This window comes from Anopheles moucheti, chromosome 2, assembly GCF_943734755.1.
Source record: "Anopheles moucheti chromosome 2, idAnoMoucSN_F20_07, whole genome shotgun sequence".
Classification (NCBI taxonomy): Eukaryota; Metazoa; Arthropoda; class Insecta; order Diptera; family Culicidae; genus Anopheles; species Anopheles moucheti.
Genome location: NC_069140.1, coordinates 63934759 through 63958903, shown reverse-complemented (window position 1 = coordinate 63958903; position 24145 = coordinate 63934759). Strand labels below are relative to the sequence as shown.

At 38.9% G+C, this 24145-nt stretch overlaps 6 protein-coding genes across 7 annotated transcripts; 3 read left to right on the top strand and 3 right to left on the bottom strand.

Annotated features, from left to right (window-relative positions):
• Positions 1–449: 449 nt before the first annotated feature.
• LOC128310461 (enolase-binding protein) lies at positions 450–2667 on the top strand. The gene is made up of 5 exons (XM_053047109.1): positions 450–883; positions 953–1228; positions 1327–1629; positions 2102–2266; positions 2326–2667. The coding sequence occupies exons 1-5, from the start codon at positions 758–760 to the stop codon at positions 2665–2667; spliced, it is 1212 nt and encodes a 403-aa protein (XP_052903069.1). The 5' UTR covers positions 450–757.
• Positions 2668–2744: 77 nt separating this feature from the next.
• Positions 2745–4036, bottom strand: LOC128310462 (protein crossbronx homolog). Its single transcript, XM_053047110.1, has 4 exons — positions 3816–4036; positions 3679–3743; positions 3479–3582; positions 2745–3405 (listed from the first exon to the last, which is right to left on the bottom strand). Exons 1-4 carry the CDS (start codon positions 3881–3883, stop codon positions 2956–2958), a joined length of 687 nt encoding a protein of 228 aa, XP_052903070.1. The 5' UTR covers positions 3884–4036; the 3' UTR covers positions 2745–2955.
• Positions 4037–4415: 379 nt separating this feature from the next.
• LOC128297248 (viral IAP-associated factor homolog) lies at positions 4416–5479 on the top strand. Its single transcript, XM_053032858.1, has 2 exons — positions 4416–4594; positions 4688–5479. The coding sequence occupies exons 1-2, from the start codon at positions 4589–4591 to the stop codon at positions 5378–5380; spliced, it is 699 nt and encodes a 232-aa protein (XP_052888818.1). The 5' UTR covers positions 4416–4588; the 3' UTR covers positions 5381–5479.
• A 225-nt stretch (positions 5480–5704) lies between these two features.
• On the bottom strand, positions 5705–8644 carry LOC128297249 (alpha-endosulfine). Of its 2 annotated transcripts, none has more exons than XM_053032859.1 (3): positions 8263–8644; positions 7353–7487; positions 5705–7207 (listed from the first exon to the last, which is right to left on the bottom strand). In XM_053032859.1, exons 2-3 carry the CDS (start codon positions 7422–7424, stop codon positions 6890–6892), a joined length of 390 nt encoding a protein of 129 aa, XP_052888819.1. In that variant the 5' UTR covers positions 7425–7487; positions 8263–8644; the 3' UTR covers positions 5705–6889. The 2 variants fall into 2 exon arrangements, with proteins under 2 accessions (XP_052888819.1, XP_052888820.1); XM_053032860.1 differs by lacking the exon at positions 8263–8644 and adding an exon at positions 8101–8181.
• Positions 8645–9135: 491 nt separating this feature from the next.
• LOC128298356 (tubulin polyglutamylase complex subunit 2) lies at positions 9136–10310 on the top strand. Its single transcript, XM_053034106.1, is given in 3 exon segments — positions 9136–9328; positions 9388–9555; positions 9614–10310. Coding segments are annotated over 3 exon segments (951 nt in total). The 3' UTR covers positions 10204–10310.
• Positions 10311–11115: 805 nt separating this feature from the next.
• Positions 11116–22213, bottom strand: LOC128297521 (anoctamin-4). Its single transcript, XM_053033187.1, has 12 exons — positions 21644–22213; positions 17902–18425; positions 17197–17590; positions 15668–15973; positions 14653–15606; positions 14396–14560; positions 14016–14329; positions 13811–13950; positions 13526–13731; positions 11947–12052; positions 11502–11870; positions 11116–11247 (listed from the first exon to the last, which is right to left on the bottom strand). Exons 1-12 carry the CDS (start codon positions 22211–22213, stop codon positions 11129–11131), a joined length of 4167 nt encoding a protein of 1388 aa, XP_052889147.1. The 3' UTR covers positions 11116–11128.
• Between the last annotated feature and the right edge of the window lie 1932 nt (positions 22214–24145).

Below are 24145 nucleotides of genomic sequence, written 5' to 3'. Positions count from 1 at the left end.
TGGTCGCCACCACCAGCATCAAAGTTACACAACTAACGCGATTGTGAGAAAATATAGAATTGGCACATCGATCAAGTGGCTTGAGCACTTGCATTGCTAATCCTTAGAAAACATTGGTGTCCGGCACACATTGGACACGATTGGTGGCTAAAGATTTGAAGTGGACATTCGGATTGGTTTTCGCAATACTATATCAGCGCGAATACGAAGCGCCTGCATCGAGGACATTGTACGCGTGCATCAGCAATTGTTAAACGAGTGCTAGAGTATTTAGTGTTTTTCAAAAAAGAATAACACGGTTAGCTATAGCTAAAAAAAATACTCACAGCAGGCTCAATCCTTTCGGCAGTTCGACGATGTGTCGCATTGAGGTTTGGGTAGATTCAGTAATATTTCCCTGTGGTCGTTGTTGAAACATTGGTATCGAGTTATCAGTGCCGTAGGATTAATCATTCGTCATTTGACGATAACGCCACCGTTAGGTCAATATCATTTGCTGCGGATTTTTTCGGTTTGTAGTAAGAAAGTTCGCCAGATCCGTTCGTGCGCTACGAACAGATAACGGTGCGCCATTTACCACCTGCCCTTCGTACGCGAATTACCGCAGGAGCGGGTGGCTTACTTCAGCGGTGGGGTGTAATTTTTTGTAGTTCGCGTATCGATTCGAGGTGCCGACCTAGTCAGTCAGTCAGAAGAATCCGTTCGCTGCAATACGGAACAAAATAGGGTCCGTAGAATCCATCCGTCCGCATACACGATGGCTTTAGGTAACGTCTTGTACCTGCTGACGGCTACGGTGCTTCTCTCTACCATCGGCTTGGCAACGTGCTCCAACGAAAACAGCAAGTTTCTGGTGAATAGCAGACTGGAAGTTAACGTTAAGGTAAGCAGCTTGTGAACTAATGTAAGATGAAATGTGCCCTAACGTACATGTGTATGAATGTGCTTGCAGTCCTTACTGAGTGAAATTTGCGGTACCAATTCGTCCTTGCTCAGTATCGGTGTGAAGTCGCTTAGTAACGAATACAGCGATCGTACGGTCGAGAATCTGTGTGGTAATGAAACAACCGAAGTGCTGCTATGGATACCAGTAGGAAACTTTGGCAATCTTGCCGAGTTAGGATCTTTCAGTCGCTACCTCGGCAAAGGCGCTGGGGACGAAGATTTCGCCGAGTACTGCAGTTATGACGTAACGACTAAATCGTGTGCTACTGATAGCGGTGTTGTGGTAAGTGTATTGCAAGAACATGCTTCCCTCCGTCTATCTCGAGCTTGCGTTATAAATCAAATAATTCACGTGTTCGGTTCACTGTTGGTACCACATAGGAAGGATCAATTCTGCTGCTGGCTGAGAAGTTCCCGGAACGATACGAACTGCGTGATTTGGTGTACAAAAAGTGGAGAAATTCCACCCATCTAGGTACACCGATTTTGGCCTATGCCACGTTAAAAAACCGCGAACCAGCGTACAAGTACGTCGATCAGGATATTTCTTATCTAGCGGATACACGCATTGAGTACGTCCTGCCATCGACCGTGACGCACGGCGTGAAGCTGTCAATGTTCCGCGGTAAAACGGAAACCTACAAGCTAGTCGCAGGGGAGATATACTATAGCAGAATTTTTAAGGTAGGTTAACTATGTGTCTGATAATGTGTATCAGGCAGTCGGTGTATGTGTCATTCTGGTTGTCATATGCTCATCGGTCCGATTTATCTCCTTATCTACGAGGGATGTTCCTCGCAAGGTGGTAAAACGCTAATGGTTTTATCGCCGGCTGGGGAACTGATATCGATTTGATCATTCCAAATTTGCAAAGCTATAGTATCGAAGAAACGGTAAAATGAAGCGAAGAAGCGTAAATGTGCTACTACTATATGAAAAGGATTATAAAACTGCAATAGAATTCGATGCAATCATGTTTGTAATACATCATTGGCGTAAATTGACTACCACAAGCGCCATAAATTAAGTGTTTCCGTTATTGGTGACGAGATAAAATAATTTAAGGGGTGAATGTAGCTGCCCAGCTCAAAGTCTCTATAAAAACAACAAACAACAGCATAAAATAATTTAACTGTATTTTTCTTGTTTCTTACAGACCATTAATGCCATTCGTTACATGAGCCCTTACTCCACAATTAACATTACCGTCGTGGGATCCGAAGGACGGGACTATCGCGAATTCCGCGCCAAACTGGTCACCGTGTACACTGACGAGGAGGGTTACGGTTGGTCGAAATCTTTATCGTCTATTGAAGCTGCGGTAAGATTGCGGTCTAGATTTATTTGAATTGCAGTTAATCGAATCGTTCATACTCTTAGGTGATTGAAACCAAGCTTACAGAGACACACGTAGAATATGCTGTGCCGGTTAATTTGTACGACTCCCAGTCACCAGTACTGCCCATCATCAACGAAGGAAATGGTATTGGGGACAAACAACAGGCTCCAGCAAAGAGTATCGTGGCGAAGCCAGAAAACATTCACATTCATATCAGCGAGTTGGACATCGGGCAAGCGTATCCTGGATTCCGCAGCGTAGCTATTGGCGCTGCAGTTTTATTCTTCTCCGTCCTTGGAGTAGCGATCATCGATATCATTAGGCGCGTTATTGCAAACCGTCGCGCAAAACGATTGCATCTCGGCAAGTACAGTCGGACGTAACGTTTTTGTTTCATGCGCATGGTTAAGCATACACCGTGGCACAATCATCGTCGAGAGTTAAGATTATGTTAAAAATCTTTGTAGTGCATAACGCGTTTTATTAGCACATTCTTTGCAGCATTCACAAGTATTAGTAAGTAGTTTACCAAAAAATTCTGTGGCGCGCCGAGTGTATTTAATGTTGGAATAAAACAATAAAATTATTTAACTACGCTCGCCTCCGTTCTTTCTACACCGGATATCATATTTGCTGCTCAACAAACGGAACCAATAGAAAAGGGCAAACCATTACTTGCTAAGCGGCTGGTATACTCCTTTCCGTACCCATGATAGGCCAGACGATGGGGGCGTCGTCACTTCCGTTCCTCTGTTTTCTTTCATTGATTGCAGTGCCGGTCCATGAACGTCCGGGTTGAATCGATCGAAGCTTATATAGAATCGATCCGGTTGTGCGGGCAGCTCGTACAGTTTTTGCTGGCTTTCCTCTACACATTGCTCGACGCGTATCAAATAATCGGTACGATTTTCTAACAGCAATTCGTACGCTTCGTTATTTGCCACGTGATCCGAACGTATCGTATGGCTGTCCAAGTTTTGCAGCACGGATTGTACAAATTTGAGCATTTGCCAGATGTGATTATCACCGTACTGCCATTTGGGAAACGCTTCCGTAAGATCCAGTACTCCGTCGTTGGGATTAATCAGTGGATGAAACACATCGCTTTGAAACGTTACGACCTGCAGAACAATAATTTGCAATTTATAAAATTCTTTTTAAAAACACCCAATCTATAGCCAAAGCAATACCCACTGGAACAGTACTGTCGTTAGGGAATCGGCTCGGAAAAGTTATGGTAAACCGAAATACTCCATCTTTGTACACTCCACATCGCACAAATATAACACCAAACCAAACTGGAATGATAGCAAAACAAAATAGTGTAAAAAGTACTCTTCTGGTGGCAAATTCAACAATAAACAATCTGATCACGGAAGTTAGTAATCACTTACGGAAGGGATTTTCGTACGAAGGAGTTACGTAAATACCACCAAGATCTTCGCTTTGGAGTCTTTCACTGGAAGTAAAGTTTGTTCAAACTAATTGTAAGAATGTGCCGAACGGAAAAAATATTCTACGAACTACTCACTATTCGGCTAAAATTTTGTACTCTTGTAGGACTGTTTCCAAAAGCGTATCGTTCGCATCGAGAGTCATTGCGCTTACGAAGTGAAGTGGCACGAGTGTAGTTTAACTAAATTTTTGCCGAAACTGTTTTGCGGCTGCTTAATGATTGCGCGGGCGTTCAGTTTGTACTTTCTTTGCTATTCTTCGAGCTGCAAACACTCATTGTACTATATCATAATAAAATTTTCGTGAACAACCTATCGCGCTTTAAAAATATAATCAAAACAAACATCTGGTTGCTGAATGCTCGCTTAAAACCCGTTGACGTTTGCTTTTCAGCAAACGTGCACACACACAACTACTTTATGCTGTTACATTTTCATTTAAAAATCGCGTGGAAGACAAAGCTTCAAAACAGTTTCAAAATTTACTTGATTAGCGTGATTTACAAGTATGATTGTTCAACGTTTTATTTAGTTTTCATTATCCTGCTAAGTGTTATTAATATTTGCGTGAGATCAGAAAAATGACAGGATGTACCGCCAACTAAAGAAAAAAGATAAATAATCTTCCGTCAAAATCACGTTGGTTGACTCACAATATATCGTGTGCGGCCCGCACGCATCGCTGACTTTTTATGGTGGATCTAATTAAAAGTACGCTTTTCTGACCGCAGGTTGCCGTTTTGAGGAGAAAAAAGGGAAACGATTACTCAAAATAGAAACAAAAGTGCAATAACTGTAGTCATTGAACATTGAACCACACTTAATCTGGTATTAGCTACACACTTCAGATATGCAGGCAAGTTAACAAAACAAAGACCATTTATGGTAGCAAAACTAAGTCAATGTGCATACGCTCACTGACCTCGTTTATTGTATCTGTTCATTTTAGGATCCCAACGAAGATACCGAATGGAATGATGTTCTCCGCGCCAAGGGCATTATACCACAAAAGCCCAAGGAAAAAGAAATTACCGAAGATGAAATCATTGGTATGATCGAAAGCACCATTGCGGAAAAGCAAAATGGAAAAGATTTGTCCCAGCTCGAACTAGATGAGCTAGACGAGTTAGAGGACTCGGAGGATGAGGAAGTGCTGCAACAATATCGACAAAAGCGTATCGCGGAAATGCAGGCGGCAGCTACCAGGGCGCGTTTTGGTTCGGTACGCGAAATTTCGGGCCAGGACTACGTCGAGGAAGTCACAAAAGCGGGCGAAGGGATCTACGTGGTGTTGCACCTTTATAGCCGAGGTGTTCCGTTCTGTGCGTTGATCAACCAGCACCTAACACAGCTGGCTACTGTTTTTCCGATGACAAAGTTTGTCCGTGCAATCGCTACTACCTGTATTGCAAACTACCCAGAAAGGAACGTTCCGACCATATTCGTCTACTTCCAAGGCCAGCTGAAGAAACAATTCATTGGGACTGTGGAACTTGGTGGGCCAAATCTTACATGCGATGAGTTGGAATATATGCTTGGACAAACCAAAGCAATTGAAAGCCAAATTAAAGAAGATCCACGAGAGTCACGGAAGATTAAAGACAAAATGTTTGCAGAACTGTCGGACAATAACGATTGGTAGGAGATAAGACGTTCAAAAATGTCGGCATTTTCTACAAGATCAAATAAAACTATCTGCTATTTATTGATAATAAACAAGTTTGCCGTTCATGATTTTGTAAACTAATGAATATTTCTTGTTCTAAATGCAGAATTCATGGAAAAGAAAAACGAACTTCTAATACACAATAACTCGTTAAATGAGGAATTGTTCTAACAACTGGTCATTGAATTTTATATCGATCATTTCCTGTCATAATTTCATTTGATGTTCGATTCACTGTTAACCAACTTGTTAGCTAATCGTAACCGTAGAAATTTAAATTAAAAAGAGTTACGATTGTTACCTATAAGAAGCAGACTTTGTAAATCACTGGAAAGAGTAAAACAAACCCAAACACTGTTGTACCAACAAAATATTCTAAAATTTTGTTTGTTTGTTATCGTTACCTTCGACATATTAATGTATTTTTCTTCTTTAACAATTTATCGATATAGTCAGATTGCTTAACAAAATACTTGCTGCCATCAGTTTTTAATCGTAAGTGCGATTCTTTACGAAAATGCCATTAATGCCAACTCTCGATCCCCACATTCTAATGCTCAGCGCATTTTCATTAAAAATGTCTACGCCATTGAATTTGTAATCGTTGTAGATTTATTCCAGGCCCAATCGTTCAATTCTACTCCTAGACGTAAGATTTTTTTTTCCTACATATTAGCACGTTAGCATTAGCATTTTTAATAGCCGATACTCTGTTGCAAACTTTTCTTCTGGGGAGCTTGCCCACGACTGGACTGTGGTGAATTGGTGGCGGCACCTGGCACGACGTTTTACTCTCGCTAGCTTACTTACACTCGGTACACCCTAGCATACATACAGTTGATCAGAACATACAGCAAACATTCTAGCCACCATCCCATGTTATGCTGCTCGTGTTAATCTGCTTCACACAATATTCCCATCAACTATTTACTACGGATTACAAGTACATTACCAATTAATAAACATATATTTACCAATAACGCATCCAAATCGGGGGAGCTAATCGTTGCGAAAATGGAGAGGCGTAAAAGCAAAAAACGACCCTGTCGAATCCTTTTCCCAATAGATGGAATTTGCAACGTTTTGCTCGGTTAGAGAAAACAATATTATGTTACTATTCTTTTTGTATAGCAATTTGTTATTCGGTTCGGTTCCGGTAATATTATGCCTTTTATCTTTTTTTTTATATTTACGTACATAAGAGCAGACGTGACTATCGAAGATTTTTTTTTATGATTCATTACCTCACAAAATGAGACAAATAACGAATGCATTAATCTGACATATCAATACATAAAGCAGGCGAGCAGAATGATTCGGTATTGAAAGTTTCCCTGAAAAAATAATAAGCGTTGACAAACAACCGACACCAAGAATATAGAAGACAGCATATGAAGAACCAAGATGCATTAAAACTATACTGCTCTTCAAAAATTACCAGCTCCCCCTCAATAGATCCATGATCACTGGAACACGGCTGAATTCTTAACTTTGAAACTTGTTGCAGGTCTGAATAATGGAGGTTTTCCGCACTGGAACCGTTTCGGGTGTCGGTATCGCTTCGCCGGTTGGAACTTTGTTTGCAAACACCTGCTTCACACCGCCTCCCTTCTGCTTAGCCATCTGATAATCGCCAGAATCAAAATACTTCTGACCTTTCTGAAGTCGCTTTTGCAGGAACGCTGAATGACCACCCAAGCCACGCGGACCACCCATTCCAACGTTTGAGCCATATTTAGCTTTCATTTTTTCTTCCTCTTGCTTCTCCAGTTCGCTGACAGACTGTTGCTGCTCCTGAGGATTCTGTAACCGGAATGGAAACGGGAAAACAATCATCAATTGAACTACGAAAGGCACATATTTAGAACTCGGAGCGCATATTACGAGTCAATGGACCGAAGGACATTTAGTAACCAATTTTAATTAAATAATCTCTTTTCGTACTCACATCCTCAGACTGCTGCTCTTCAGCTACTTCAGCAATAGTGGTCTGTTGTTCTGTGCTTTCTTCGGCGCTCATGGTTGTGTGATTATTTGGGGATGAAAATAATCCGACCAAATATGTGTTCTTTATCGACGATGGCTGAAACAGATGCAAGAACAAATTATTACTATTATTTGTATATGATAATAAACATACACCATGAAACCGCTCAAAAATGATACAGAGCTGAATGATGCTGAAAGCTAAGTGAGTAAGCAGATAACACCAGAACACGTTTGAAATTGTTAAGGCTGGAATTTTATCCTTGTAAAGGCAAATCCTTTAACACATCCCCTCTAATTCGATCAAACGCTGCGTAATGTTCAGTGTACGGCACTCTAATGCATAGGCAGCGAAAATGGATATCCTTGGACCGGCAGCTTCATGACGGTATTGAACGCTTCAATTAGCTGCTGCTTGCTGCTATTCAAGATCGGCCAAAGTGTACGTGCATATTTACCGGGTGTACAATTATAAACAATATTTCAATTGGCTTAAAGAAACACTGTTTATAATGTATTGTACAATACAACATTATCTTCTTATCGGTAAGTTTTCGAAGACGTATGACCGTAGCAAAGCATAACATTATGCAGGCACTTAGGCAGACGGCGTTTAATTTTTTTTATGTTCCACAAAGTGTTTAAATGCGTAATAAAGCTAATGATAGAGCTATATTGAACCATAGGGACAAGCTCAATGTTTCACATACGGTCCGCTCTACTTCCGTATCCTTCAACACATTCCCACCAAACCGCACGCAAGGCACGCAGGACGCGAACGAAAGCACAATGGAGGACACATACGATATGGATGCCGTAAGCTAGTTTCTTTCGCATACTGGTAAGTCAGGTTTACACAGCACATTACTTACACTGCGATCGTGTTTGCACGACAGAATAACAAGACGTTTCGCACAGTTTCTTTGTCTATTTTACACAACGGAACACAATCAGCGGCCGTGTTAGAATATAATCGCAAAACCGCAGTACCGCTCGCCGTCTCGTAACTTTTTGTTCGCACTCTTGTTCTAGTTGTCTAGCGTTGCGTTTTTACGGCCTCGAAGACTCCGAAATATGTTTGCTGTTGCCAACCAAGGATGGTACCGATTGCTAATAGTGAATCGTTGGTGGTAGCAGTTTGCGGACAGATGTAAGATATTTTATTTTGCAATTTTCAACAATATTTGTAACAACATTCAACACAAAAAGTTTCGAGAAAAGAAGCTATGAAAAATTCACAACAAATGTGGCGAAGAATAGAACTCTCCGATTCAAGCATAAACGCAATACCCGAGAAGATGCCGAAGTAATTCGAAATTGCAATTTGGGCAGCATGCGTTTTCGAACATGAACATTCCAAAAGTTGTAACGAGTTTTTTTTATTTGATAATCTCCCCTGTTCTAGTTTAAACTCAAATACGTCTTCTTTATAACATACTACAAATAGGAACATTTATGTAATCATAGTTGGTGCGTAATTTTCTAGAATATCGATAAAATTGTAGAAATTTCGAATTAAATCATGCGAATCAAATCAATCACGCAAAGAAAATAAGAGGCTTAGTTTTAATTTTCAAGAAAAATGTGCGAAACTGCGAAATCAAAACTACAAATAACTAATAAAAGCAACAACTCGTAAAAGAAAATATTCGTATATATATGATCTGGAAAACATATTTAAGGTAAGGTAAGGTTAATATTTAGGCTGCAACACGAATGTGGATAAGTGGAAATACTGTCTACGTATGCTGTGCAATGTGCGTTTGCAGTAAACATTGCGATACCTACCTGTTTATCTCACCTTAGCAACGGACGTGTTTTCACAGTTTGTTAATATTCTCAGCCTATTTTTGTGCAAGATGGCTGGCCTCAAAATTGGGAATGATACGGAAGATATGTTTTACGAGAATCTTTCGCTGGGTTTAGCTAAAGTTCTAAGTGAGTATTTCGATATAGTGTAAATAGATGCTGTCGTGTCTCATTGACTTTACTTATAGACAATATTCCAAGAATAACGAACGTAACGTTGGAAAAAAGATTACCTTGTGAGAAAGCACAAGTTACTGCTTGGGAATCGCGACACAATGTGTATTTGCCTGATGATATGAAGCGATTTTACCTTTCAACGGATGGATTTAATTTCTACTGGAGTTATCAATATTCCCGTAAGTAAATGTTTGCCTTAAAGATATCGATTGTACTAATGTTTTATAACCTTTATAGCTAATGATATTCGACGTGTCGGTCACATACATTTCCCCCATCTGATACAAATAACACTTGTGAGGGATAACATTGATACTATCTTAACCGTCAGCCCAAACACTACCCTCACAGTTCCGCCAATCATCCGTCAGTCCAACTATGTTGATATGAGTACGGGCCATCTGGATCATCTTAATTTAAATTCGAGAAGCAAAATTTTTGAACTCAGCACAATTGCGAACCTAGCCAAGGTTTGTCTAGTGTATGAAACGCCTGAAAGCTCTAGTCCAAAAATTTTTCTGCTTGAAACCAACTCTTTACGATGGCAATTTCTTGCCGAATCGTTCACCGAGTATTTGCGAATGAGTATCGCACATCTGGGCTTACCGTACTGGGAATTGTGCTTTTCTAGTTGTGGTTTGCCGGCATGGACTGAGCAGCTATTTCTATTGCTAGCGCCCCACTTGTTAGAGAAAAATGATAACCGTAGATTGAAGAATATTGTTTGCATCAATGAAAACCCACCATACAACGTCCTGGATCCTGGCGTGTTTCGGACGAAGTTACGGTGCTCGCGTCAAACACAAAAGATGCGGTTGAACAATTAGTAATATTGTAATATGTGTATATATTATATGTAGCTAAAACTGCCCGGTATAAGGCTATTTACAAGGAACAAATGCCTTGATAACTTTGTGCGTAGCTAGTCACACGAATACTGACAAAAAAAGCAATTGCAAAATTATAAGGTGGGACCGCTTACGAGTTTCCGTGCCCACTGTTTCTACTCTATCAGTAATAATTTACAATTTTTACAAGCAACTTTTTAACGATTTTTATTGGACAAAGACCGTTTCATTATAGTATACTAATTGACGGTGTAAAAAAACGGTGTTCATGGTATAGTTAACGTTATCATTAGATTGAGTTTGGCAAACACTAATAGTTTGACCATATAGTAGTGGTCATTTATACTGAACTTCTACTGAAAACTCCAAAGTATGGTGATTAAATGCCGAATAAGCATAATTTTAAATCATAATTTACGTAAATGTAAATCTTTCGTTATAATTGATATTATACAGTTTAACACACCATACTAACATAAATTTGTCAAAAGAAATTCAATACCCGATACCCGACGCGGTTCTCGACTTATGCGGATTTTAAAAAATTGACGGAGTTTTGTAACCAAAAATACCATTTTTGAATTGCAAATTTCAAAAATGTATTACATTTCGTTATTATAAAAAGTAATTTTCATGTTATTTTATTGTAATTCTTGAAATAAACGTTTAAATATCAATTTTGAATGTGCTTCTTAATGTGGAAAAAGTATTCGATCCCTTAATATAACAAATCAACGATGTTTTAGAGGAAACTCGAGATGTATTTCTCTGGAACGCATTATCCGCGTATTTCGGGTATCGACTGTATGCCTATAATTCGACCCGTTCTGCGAGTATTATTTATTTTAAACACATTGCATAGCGTAGATATGTACGTTGCCATCGTCTGTTGTATCAACTAATGCTAGGTAACTTCCCATACAGTGGATTCTAACGAGTGCCTTGGTCGATTTGGAACTTCCACATGAGCATCGAGTCCATCGCTTAATCTACTTAAACGTCGTGCCCAACTGCCACGCATTCCTGTTTTGAGATAAAATAAAACAGCTTATTATGGGAGCATCTACTTACTTAACAATTATTTGAAATGTTTCAATAATGAAATAGAAATGTAGCAAACATTAAAAACTTGAAACACAAGCGCAAGGAGTAATATTAACAGTAATATTTGAATGAATGTCTTTCCAAAGTCTGATTTCACATTTTGATTTTAGAAAAGACTAAGATACAATTTAGTCCATATACAATATATCCAATCATCAGTCACTTACAATTACCTTGCCTGCTATTGTTGCTTTGTTCGCGTAGAGTGTGTAAAATATCCTCGTAGTCAGTTTCGCGTGATTTTTTCAATCCATGCTGATATTTGGCTTCTTTCGCTAAGAGCTGTTCGCGTTGCATCTGCGTCTTTACTTCGATCGGTATGTCGGGAATAATGAATTGCATAATACCGGTCAAAACGAACACAATATGTTCGAATATAACGACGAACGCCAAGCGCGCTGCAAACACGTGCCAGTAATGTGGACTTAGTCCGTATTGTTCATCAGCTTCTGGACCGTTGCGATATCCCCGATACTGGCACGTATCCGGGTCCGATTCCGTCTTGGTGCCCCATTCTTCTTTGTAATCAGAAGTGTTGAAAGCTAGATAGGATAGGATAGGAGTGGTTATGTCTGTTGTTGACTGAGTGTAATTGTAGAACTAATATCATTAACTTACTTGATAGTGAATGCTCAATGTATCCATGTAAAGAAAATTGTGGTGAATAAACATACTTGTAAACCATCCGGGGAATGAAGTCACTAGTGTAAGCGATAACGAAAGCCTGTTTAAAAAGAGACAAATGCAATGAAATGCGTTCCTTTCATTTCCTTTCATTCAGGCGAGGGGGACAACACTTAAATTTGTACTTTTTCCCAATTGATTTCTCACACAAAATCTAATATATTTGCAAAAAATACAGAAAATACACTGCGAAAGTCATTTACACGAGCATTAAAAATAATTAAAGTGTTTCATATTCCAATAAAGAGTGTCTCACATCAGATTGCATCACGAAGAAAACGCACCTGACCCTTAACTCCGCTGATCAGGTTTTGTACACCATCTGGTTGCAGCTTCTTCTGTACGGAAGTTTTCCTTGTCTTCATTACTAATTGAGATTTGGAATGCTTTAGTAGTGACTGGTTTATAGTAGTGGTGTTTTTTTCGAAGACACGAAGTTAGATGAGATCAGAAGATTTTAGGGTCCTCGTATCACTTTACGCTCTTTCAGACGCTTCTGTAGACTCTCTGATAACACATATTAATGGCCGAACGAATCTGGCAACATTCTCACGGTAGATGGCGTAGTTGTCGTCGATCAGTATGATTTCGGGTTCGATCGGGCCGAAATTGGATCATCCATGGATCATTTTTTTTGTGTGGAGCATTTTAGATTTCACGTCTCTTCTTTAAACTCCTTTCTTTCGCTATGCCTTCTATGATCCTCTCGCCAAAAAATTATTTTTCCATGTATACTAAGATTTTACCAAATGCAAGTGTTTTACACGTATCGACGTCCACAGATGCGCAATTTGGGAATGTTTTTAATTGTTGTCCTTGGGTATTCGCGCGTTTTCTAGCACGATTTTTCACAAGATATTCAAAAAGATTTTTATTTTAGTCGGTGATACAGTTCCCCCATCATGTGCCACCGGGCCGCCCCAAAGGTTCCAAGTGTCAAGAGAGCGCTGGACAGGATAGTCATGGACAGGATACAAATCAAGGAAGACCAGAGATGACCATTGAACCCACAAAGGTAGCAGCATAGAAAAGGATACCATGTTTTACAGCATCTTATATTATATAGGTATTTAAGAAGCTGTTTTACAGCTTGATTCGCTGCAATTCTTCATAATTTTACCATCAGATACTACTGTTTCATGAGCAGTTGTTGTTGTAGTTATGCTCTATTGTTTACTTCTCTGTTTATGTAGAGCAAATTTTATCAAACCAAACAACCATGAGTCTCGAGACGCAGAATATTGTGCAGCATCCCGCAACTTTAGTATCTGAATGTACAGTGTGTAGGGCACGTAGGTTACCCAAGGCGACGATATATTTGACAGTGATAAAAATATAGCATAAATAATAAACCCTAAACTACATCTACTCAATATTTAAAAAGAGAAAATACTCAACATATTAAGAGAAAAATCCCCAATGGGTAATACAACGTTTTTACAACGTTTTTTCCGTGATGCAATTTGATACGGGACACCCTTTAATTTTCTTAGTGAGATAGCTTGTTACTTACATTTGATACAACAGCAGTGTATGTTATAATTTTCAGTATGCCATACCAAGCACCAATGTCTTCAACGCGTTCAGCCAAAGGTCGTCTTGATTGTGTTACCATTTTATATGCGTCTAGCCTTATTTCTGCAATATTGTTCAACAGCGCAAATAACGGTGCCAATGGAAATGCAGCTACGAACAGCGTTACAAATCCATATTGAACGACTTCATAAATGTATATGAACAGATATACGATAAGCGTTAGAGAGAAATTGTGTTAAGCGTCTTACACAGAGAGACTTACTCATTTCCAAATACTCATCAAATAGGGCTAACCTGCCGGGATCTTGCAAATGATAGTCTTGCTCCCATGCCATATGCAAATGTGTTTCGTCCTTTGTAAGCTGTTTGTGTTTTCGCTGACGCCACCAATTGTAAAAGGCACTAAAGGAAGCAACAGGCCAGTGACATTTAGACATTCAGTAGATTGGTCATTTCAAAACACTTACGGGAAAAAATACTCCATGAAGTTGTTCCAGCACTGCTTGCCAACCATGATGATAGCCAGCTGAATGCACAATTCACTTAGACATCCAGCTGGATCACAAATGTCGCCCTTTAACCGAAGGAACTCACTTTTTCTCGCCACATCATCACCGGGATAGTCGTAAAAGCGTCCTTTAAAAAACGCTATGTAGATTAGCGAACTGTAAAAGTTCATGAACTCAAACACGAATATTTTCACCGTATACGAATCTTCGTACTCTGTCTGCGTCCTTGGATTTTCCATGTTTGTTAGATAAAGGGCTAATTTATGATATATCTGTGTAGCACGAAGAGTATTAATTAGTGCCCTAGCCTGTTGGGTCTGAACCATTCATATACACACCCGGGTAAGCAGCATGATGATGATAAGATTGATCAGTGCCGCGGTCATAGTAGTAAACAGTTTCGCATGTGTTCGAAAGAATGATCCTCCTCCGCTGTAGATGACCGAAACTAGTGAAATTCTATAGATAATGGTTCCTAGAACAGCACCAAGGACGACAGAAATCTGACAAATTAGAAGATAAGCAAAAACAAAATATTTTGAAACTCAAACGGTATGTAATAGATAACTAGATTAGGTTCTTGCTCATCATTTACCATGAATAAAACGGCACTAGATGTGGCAATGAAACGCACAGCTCGAGTCCACGTTGGCATGTACGGTTCTTTCTCGCGTGTAACCGGATTGATGCGGAACGTTTTGACAGTTGTTTCGAACTCTGGTCGCATATCTTCTTCATTTTCAATGTTTTGCAGATCCCATTCCCACACCAACACCGATTGCTTTCGTTTCCAAAGCTCCAGAAACGTGGTTGCCCAAAAGGACATGAAGATAGCGAAGAACACGGTGGATGGATTGTCAAACAGATACGTAAGCTGGGCAAAGAAACAAGACTCATGAAGTTGCTGATAGCTGCAAGCCCGATCACACAGCGGACATAATATAGTTTTTCCAGGTCCGTTCTCGTCGCAGATTTCTTTGGTCGGAATATTATCGCTCGAGTCCATTGACGCGAGTCCATACAAGAAACAGAACAGCCCAACTATTGCCGGTGCGTAGAGCATTTTGGTGTAGAATCCGAGCCAGCAAAAGTACAGTGCAATTTTGTCACCAAAATATTTGCGCACGAGACAAAGTGGCTGTTTCTTGTACCATTTGATTGGGCGTGCCCATTCCAGATATAGCAGCCGTCGATCGAACAGTGCTCCAGACGAATGGTCTTTGTCGTAACGACCCTCGTGCAAAGGAAAACAGGCCAGATAGGAGCCATCGTTGAGTAACCGGCGAATCCCCACGTTGTTTACCTTCTCCGTTTCGTCGAACCGCGTTCTCATAAGGATTTGCATTACGATCAGGCTTCGCTGGGCGCTTGTATAGGAAGTACACCGGTCCTTCACGATGAACTGTTCCTCCGGATTTCCATTCACTGTAGCCGAGTAGAAGGAGGGTTCCTTCTCAATGCGCCCATGGTTGTACTCGGTAATGGACATCAATCGGTTCCAGTAGCTTAGAATTTTATTCTGTTGTCGACGTAGCGCTGTTTCTTCCTCCTGTACGATAAAAGATAAAAGGTAGAAACTCCCATTTGCAATTTCAAGGAGTCTTACAGACCTTAACACTGATCGTTATGAATCTTTTCACAGGCAGCTTCAAATTCATCACTTCCGCATAGCGTGACTCCGTCCGCCAAGGAATGTGGATTTTGACAAAGTACGTTTTACCATCGAAGGCTTGTGCTTTGTCCTCCACCTCAAATTCAAGGCCCTCGCGAATGAGATTTTCCTGAAACAGTTTACGTTGATGGCGTTTTAAAGCATCCAACTCGGTCATTACACCCTGATCATCCTCCTCGTAGCATAGCACCATATCAATCTTACGACGTCCATCGCGAAACATAAGCGACTCAGGATCCAGTCCCTGCAAATGCAGAACAGTAATTATGCAGAACCATCATTAGTTTGAATGCTTCATAAGCCTATGCAATAAAATGAGCTACTCTATATGATTTCGTGTCTGTGAGTTCCATTTTTCAACTTAAATAACTTTTGTTGCAATATCGCAACTGCTATTAATTCCTTTAATTTATCTTTAGGAAACCTTTTGGGAAATCTCTAAGATAAAAAAAGAAAAAAAGAAAAGAGAATCATCTCTTCTTGGATATTTGAGTTTTAGCCCATTGGGGATTAGAATTTTTTTCATGATATTTGTTATTTTTGTGTTTTTTTGTTATTTGTTTAATGCTACGACCGGCATACCCGGGTATTCTATGTATTTTGTATGGGGTACACCAGTTTTAAAATTTCGTTTGTATCGGAAATTAAAATTTCAATTTTCTACTTTGGAACACAAAAGTGGTGCACCATATTTCATAAGAATGCGTGAAAAACATCAATATTAATCCATGTAATACGAGCCACCCGGTCAAAACCCTGGAATGGAATCTGTCACATAGTCGGGTTTCACCATTGGAAGGAAAATCAATGTTTAAAATTGTGTGCCTAATACTAAATTTGTGGGATATCCGGAGATACCCTGTGGGAAGGTGTAAATTTGGTCATCGATACTCAATCATTAAAGAAATCATCAGAAGAACTCATTAAAGAAATTACAATTCAATGTAAAATATATGATATATTGTATGGCATTCTCACGAATCTTGCACAAAACATTCCATAACTTGTAGAACGTAGGCAATCAGCTGCCTGCGGTAATGGGACAATTGCAAGGACTCTATATTACGCCTAGTACAAATATGATATGAATATGAAATTTATGTAACTACAAACCATAATTCCATGTTTGCACAAGTATTTGTTAACATGTCTTATATATATTTTTCATTAACATGTTGTATTCACTATTCTTTTCTATTTTTATCGTTTGCAATGCGGAGATATGAGTAAAGCGTCAGAAGTTTGTATGAACGACTGGGAAAAGGAGTATGTGCACTTTTCGTGCGGAACGCAATGGTCAGCTTCTAATAATAGCTTTCTACCTTTCTTCGTCTGTTTCTTTATGATAGAGTATTTGTGTGGATATAAGGGCAGCAGTTATGATTAATTTGAGGTAATCATTTTCCAGGTATGAATGACGTCTGATAGTTGTAGTGATTATTGGAAAAAAACCCTCTAAAATCTTACCTCTTTATCCTGCTGACTGGAGCGCCGTGTGTCTTGCGATTGGTCAGAAGCCTTGCGTAGTTTGAGCAGATTTCGCAGGCTTCCCTTACTAAGAGAATTATTTTTATCTACGCTCGTACCACCCAAATTTTGACCAGCTTGAGCACTAACTGGATGATCACCCAGGGAGCTATGCGTTCCCGTTACCATGCCACAGATTGTGGCGGGATCACGGTCGGTAGCCAGACCAAGCAACTTAGAGGACGATCGTCGACGCTCGTTGACGATGCTAGTTGTACTAGAGTTGAAACTTTTATTGAACTCTGAAACGATGTCCGGTGTATCCATTGGAGTGCCAGGAATGTTTTCACTGGCACTAATCTTCGGACCAAAGAGATTGCTGTAAAGGTCGGGACTGGATATGTATTGCCATAATATTAATACGACAACACACCATTAACAACGCCAATTAATTGTGCAGCTAAAATTATGACTTGATTTGTATTCTGCTTACAGGAATAGTGCTTTAATTAATCAACTGATAGAAATAAAATAATGCCAGATTGGCTTTATTCAGAAACGAGGTAATATACATTATTCCTTATGAAATTAAATAAATATGGAAAATTAGTGACATTGTTCTCCTTACAGTTCGGAAATGAATATATCATGAAACAGTGCAAAATTTTGAACCTACTGTTCAGAGAGAGAAAGTGCCTATTTTACCTACGGCTAGGATCCTCTGCGCCATATGATGGAACAATTTCTTCGCGAGACAGACGATCCTCGGTTTGGAGCCACTTTTCAACCGGTGTCTTTAGCAGCGGGCTTTCCATAATATCTTCTAGGGGTGGTAATTTATCAATGAAGTTTGTGTCCTTTGGACTTGCGATCGAAACACTACCATTCACTATAGCCGTATAACCATTTATGGGGACTGTGTCTGTTTCCACCACAACATCCACCGACTTCGGCAGAATTGTGGAGCTCGGCGAGGCGGTACTATCTTGTGAGGAAGATGGCTCGTTACCGCTTCCTAAATCTTGGGCCGTCATGCGATGCATGAAGTATTTTGACTTCCCGTGATTGGTCTGTTCGGTGCCAGCTCCTGAACCAACGCCAACCGCAGCCATTTCGCCACTTTCACGTTTGCTATAGAGCCCTCCGGCAGCGGAGGTGCCCTGGTTATTAATAGATCTTAAATTGTCCGTACTATGTCGCATGAGTACTTGATGTTGGTGGGTCATCTGCTGAGGGTGAAAAACAATAAAAATTGCACATGATAAGTACGTTCTGTACGTGCATGATAGTATTGAAGCACGTAGGTTGGAAAGCGGGTGTTGCTTGCGTTTTGGTCTAGCTCCGGAACATTCTGTGGGAATGCAACTGGGAATGTATCCTTATGTTGGAGCGGAAAATGGTTGCGATGGTAATCTAGGGTAGGATTACCATGCTACACTATCGAAAATCGATAATCTCGGAAAAAATTAACTACATAATACCACATACCACTGTGAATGCAGTCTACTTGCAACGAATTTGTAGTAAGATATAAATTGAATGTATTGGTAGTGATTACGTCAGGCCTGTTTTTAAATAAATCAAACTAACGCGTACCACATCACACATTCGTCGATTGTTTCTGGTTTCGTTATAAGCGTACTAACACACCCCGTGTACATATTCTAATACGAATTTAACCTCGAATTCTTTTTTAATTTCTTTTCGCAGGAATTCTCTCGATGCGATACTTTTTTGTCATCAATCGCAAAATAATAAAGTTTCGCTCACCATTGTTTACCATCTACCATTCTTAAAGTGGTAAAAACAGGGGTATTTGAAAGATGTTTTAGGAATATTAAATTGCTATTTGTTGAATAAGTTAATGAAAACATACAGCTCGGACGTTTTTCATTGATAAGTGAAACAAAGCAAAATTATTCTGAACTCCTTTAATACTAGTAATTGCATCAATACGGAAAAACAAAAATTACATAAATAACATTACTATTTTTGCTACATCAATTTGAAGATCCAAGACTGATTAAAATCATATCCAGTTTCAAGACTACAATGTTATGCCAAATAATATATGGTCCAGCACGGAGATCGTTCGGAGAGATTTAAACGCTAGACCACTTTACCACTTAAATTGTGCTCATTCAACCGGTTGTTTTGAATTTAAGTTACTTTTGAATAACATGTTCGTTCCCATTTGTATGGGAGAAAATCTCTCGGATACGCGACGAATTAATGCTTTTGCGGTGTTTCGAATTTGACAACATTTTAAGTGTGCATTTATTGAAATGGCACTAAATGAAAATATTTTTTTGCGTGACAGACTTTTATCTTATTGTATAAAGCTTTATACGAAACTTCGTTTAGAGAATTATGACATTTTTTACTTAACTTTCTAATAAATTAGAAAATGTCTTAATCAAACATAGCTGCTCGTTAAACATACTGCAAATAGCTATGTTATGTTATCGGTGCAAATAAAATATAGTGGAGCGCCAATCATCCAAGTGCCATTTAATCAGGTGTCTGATTATCCATACGGTTGGTAAAGGACAGTAGGAAATTCAACATGTTCTACACAACATATGAGGGAAGAAATAAAAGACCCTATTTTATTAAATAACATAAGCTCAACATCTTTAAAAAAGCTAGCAACCTTGGCGCCTTTGCAATAATAAAATACAACTGCAAAAATACATTATACACTTAAAAAGTCCTACCCATTATACACTATACGTTCATGTTTATCATAAAAAGAAGATGCTATTATCCGTGTAATACAGTTTTCCGGTAACTTTCGAGTTCCGATGAGCGCGAATAATCGGCGCTAGATAATGTATGTTAGATGCTACTATATTATTACAACAAGATGGCGAAGAATATGAAATTGAAAGAAAACGTAAATATACCTGTATAATTAAAGCATTTTATTCAACCAAATCCATGTAAAAAGCTAACATTAAAAAAGGCAGGCCAAATAAGTTTCACAATTTTTTGCTGAACACTTTTTCTTGATTTTTTACTGAGTTCCAAATATTTTAATTGAACATTATTGTGGTTATGTGTGCATCCATCCATTAGAACGAATTATTATTTGGAAGAAAAAGGGATGAGAAGGATGAAAATGTGTTCATTTTGTTGATTTTTTCTCTCTATGGACCCTCGATAAAAAAATAGGTTTGGGTGTATAATTTCGTAGGACTTAACTTTTTAATGAAAATCGCAAAAATATGTTTGTATGTTTATTTTAATTAAAAAAAACATTAATCAGAAATACAATACACCTGTTTCCACCTACGTTCGGAGATCGTGCAAGACGATTTCCATTGAGCATCACCCACAATTCGGGTATTGCTGCACATTGTACGTTACACTTTACTTAGCATAACAATTTTTCTATCGGTTACATTGTACTTAGTATATAAGTTTTTCTGAGGCTTATTCCGAAGGTGTATTGGTAGCGGCGCTGGTCTTTGCCCGACAGGACCGAGGAAAAATCCCATCCGGCTACGTGGTAAAAATAAGTCGATACCCTGTTCTGAACATTAAAAGAAATATTCTACGTTGATTTTTTACACGGTATCTTTTGGATGTCAAATATACACTCACAATTATTCTTTCTATTTGTTCAATTTCGCGAAAACGAAAGATGAAATCGTAAATAAAACAGTATTTCAAATTGAGATGCACGAATTTTTATGAAAAACTTGTAAATGTGAATAGAAAAGCACGAAACATGGGTAAAAATGGAAATTCAAAATTGTAATCAACAGAAAAGAGATAAAAAATATTAATTGTACAACTAAACTATTTTTATCGAGCTGTTCAAATTTTGAATTCTACAATCAAAATCACTACAGCGTTCAAGTTGAAAAGCGGAAACATATACACGTACTGCAAAGTTTATGAAGTATGCATTATTTGATATGTTGCATATAAATTTACCATAACGATGGTTTAATTGCACGTAGTGATGATAATTCGTATGTGTATAAAAGCAATGTAGAAATATGTCATAAACATTCCTAATAGGTAAGTACGTATGGCCTACATAATGATAAGAATAATACGAATTGTTAAAAGCATCAGTAACAACTAATTGTCCTAGCGATTGCTATTTTCGTCGGTTACACATTTGGTATTAGCAATTAAGAGTTACTCTGTTATTAACAATTTATGATCACGTTAGGCAATAAGTAACAAATTATGATAACGATAGGCTAGCAATTTTCTGATTTTTTTTTTGTATTTAATAACGGTTAAGTAAAATTTTTAAACTAACAGCATAATGTTAAAACGGTAGATTTAATAATAAAAAATAAATTTTTAATTGTATATTGAAAGAGTACTAAAATTGTAAACCTTGTTTTCTCTTAATAGCAGTCAGACCCGAGATCCTACAATTCGACAGTTTTAGTGGGGACTCCAAGATATAATTTTATTTGCTTACCTTAACATTTTGGCAACCTTCGTTAAGTGTTCCGTTTCTAGCGAATGTAGCGACGCAAAGTCGTTCATAAACGGGAGCACATGAGTCCTGGCTGTATCGGCGACCTCGCGGTTTTCCAACAGGGCTGGAATGTATTGTCCTAGAACCTATCGTCAGTTTTTCCGTTTTAGTATGCTCGTTGTACAGTAGCTCCTGTTGCACAATACAGTTCGGCAATAGTGTATCGAAATGGCCATCAACGTCGTGTTTGAAATTCTTAGGAACTTCCGCAGAATTTGTATTAGCCATACGAGGAGATACCGAATTAGGGGATCTATTTCGAGTGGAATTGAAGTTTAGTGCGTGAACGTCGGAAGAGGACGAATCTTTACGTTTGTTGCAATTTTTCTTTGTTTTGCTGTAGTTTGAACCTCGTTCTTTTGCACTATTTGATACTACAGCTACTGTATTGCTAGAACTGTTACACAGCTGTCGCATGTGCAATACTTCGTTACATTCGCACGGAGATTTCGGAGAGAGGTAAATTAAACCATGTGAATCCCTGTAGCTTTGCGATCTTTGTTCGTTCATTCCAAGTAAAACCGTGCTATTTGATTCTGTTTATATTTTCTACGGCACTTTTCCACTTTTTTAAATTACGGTCCGATAGAATCACACGGTAAATAATACTTACACAACACTACTCGTACACAACACTATTCGTTTAGAAATGGTTCACTTGTCTTCGTGAACGTCGTCTTCTTCGCTCCAATCACATCTGTTTGCCCTCGTTATTCACGTAGCGGGGCGGAGCGAATGCATTTACTGCATAAATCATTTACAATCTATCGATCGGTGAACGGTCATCTGCAATTTTTGCTGGATGTGAGCATATGTACGGTTTATTTTTTGCCTCACTATTCGTAGCTGTTTGTAGCAATAGAAAAATAATTAAAGCAATTTTACGTGAGCTTCTGATGGTTACTAGCACGTTGCAACCACTTTTATGTTCCCAGCAGTGCATTATCGACGATGGATAAGTTAACAATTGAGCTAAAGCCGCAACTAGCCACTCCGCAACATATTTTACACATTGCATTTGGCACAACTGATAATATTTATTTTGTCAGTAAACTTCACCATCGGTTATTAGGCTATTAGGTCTTGAATTGTAAACACTAAATGTTAACTGAAACTAGGCAGGAACGTTCGCGTACGCTTGGCTTGACCAACGTCATGCAACTGAAGACACCTTCAATCAGCGTGGCTTCATAAATGTGTTGGGTTGCATGTCGACACGGAAACATTACTCGATGTCGTAATGGATCTTCCTCGTTCTCCTTTCACCGGAACCGTTCCAGCCGCTGATTTCAAATCAATACTGCCATATCGGTCAACTGCGTTCGCTCACCGCAACCCGACGACACGTGCTTTCGTCACTGATGGGACACAGCGGGAAAGTTACGGCCAACGATCGTCAATATGCGAGCTGATCCTGGAGGTGGTCGGTCCTTGATTCCATCTACACTACCACAAACAACCTGGACGCACACTAATCGCTCGAACTGAGGGGGGCAAAGTTGTCAACACGCGATTGCCACGCGTCATTTTACTATATACGGCTAAATTTTGTTTTGTTGTGTTCCATTCTTTCGTGCGTGGCTTCGTGAACGAAGCCATGTTTTCATGGTGATAACACGCATCATCGACGTTGTTCGTTACAGACTGAGCAGGCAGTCCAGGAGAAAGGTCCTGAGCAGCAACGTTATCGATTTAGTTCGATCGTGAATAAATAATGCATTTGATTTTCCTTCACAGGTAGAACTGCTGGGTGTTTCTCCATACGATTGATAGTGGAACATATGCTTCCATATGTAGTTTATATTGCTTACCGAACAAATATTTGCACTTGTTGTAACGAAGAGAAAGCGAAGATAAGATAGATTTTATTGTTTTTTTCATGCATCCAACTAATTTTCTTTTCCAATGCACTTTCACATCATAAACCCTTTCAGGAAACTTTACACCCAAATTAGAACTAAAGTCTAGTTAGTGTTACGTGAGGTTCCCTTTTTTTCTTTTCCATTTTTGCCGCGACTAGTTCAAATCGCATGTTAAAATCACGTTTGTTTGTGAATTATGTAGCTATTAACAAACTTAGTGAACTTAGTGTAGTCTTAGTGACATCTATTAGCACACTCGAGTAACAAATTACATGATTCCGCACAACAAATATGGACCCGCTTTAATAGAAGCGAACGACTCACTAAGTTAAGTTTTTACCACGAGAGCCGCTCTGTGCACACTGATGACAAAAGTTTCTAATGCAGTCATCAAAACCGGCTAAGGACACGTGTTTACAGTGATGGAAATATATGTATGTATTGTTCTTAATGTTAAGAGGAATGAGTTTTCACGGTGAGATGGTTTAAAGATAACTTGTGTACAGAATTATTGTATTATTACATATTTAAAAATAAGAACTTCAATATTTACCCATTTATCAGACAGAGCAACTTTTGT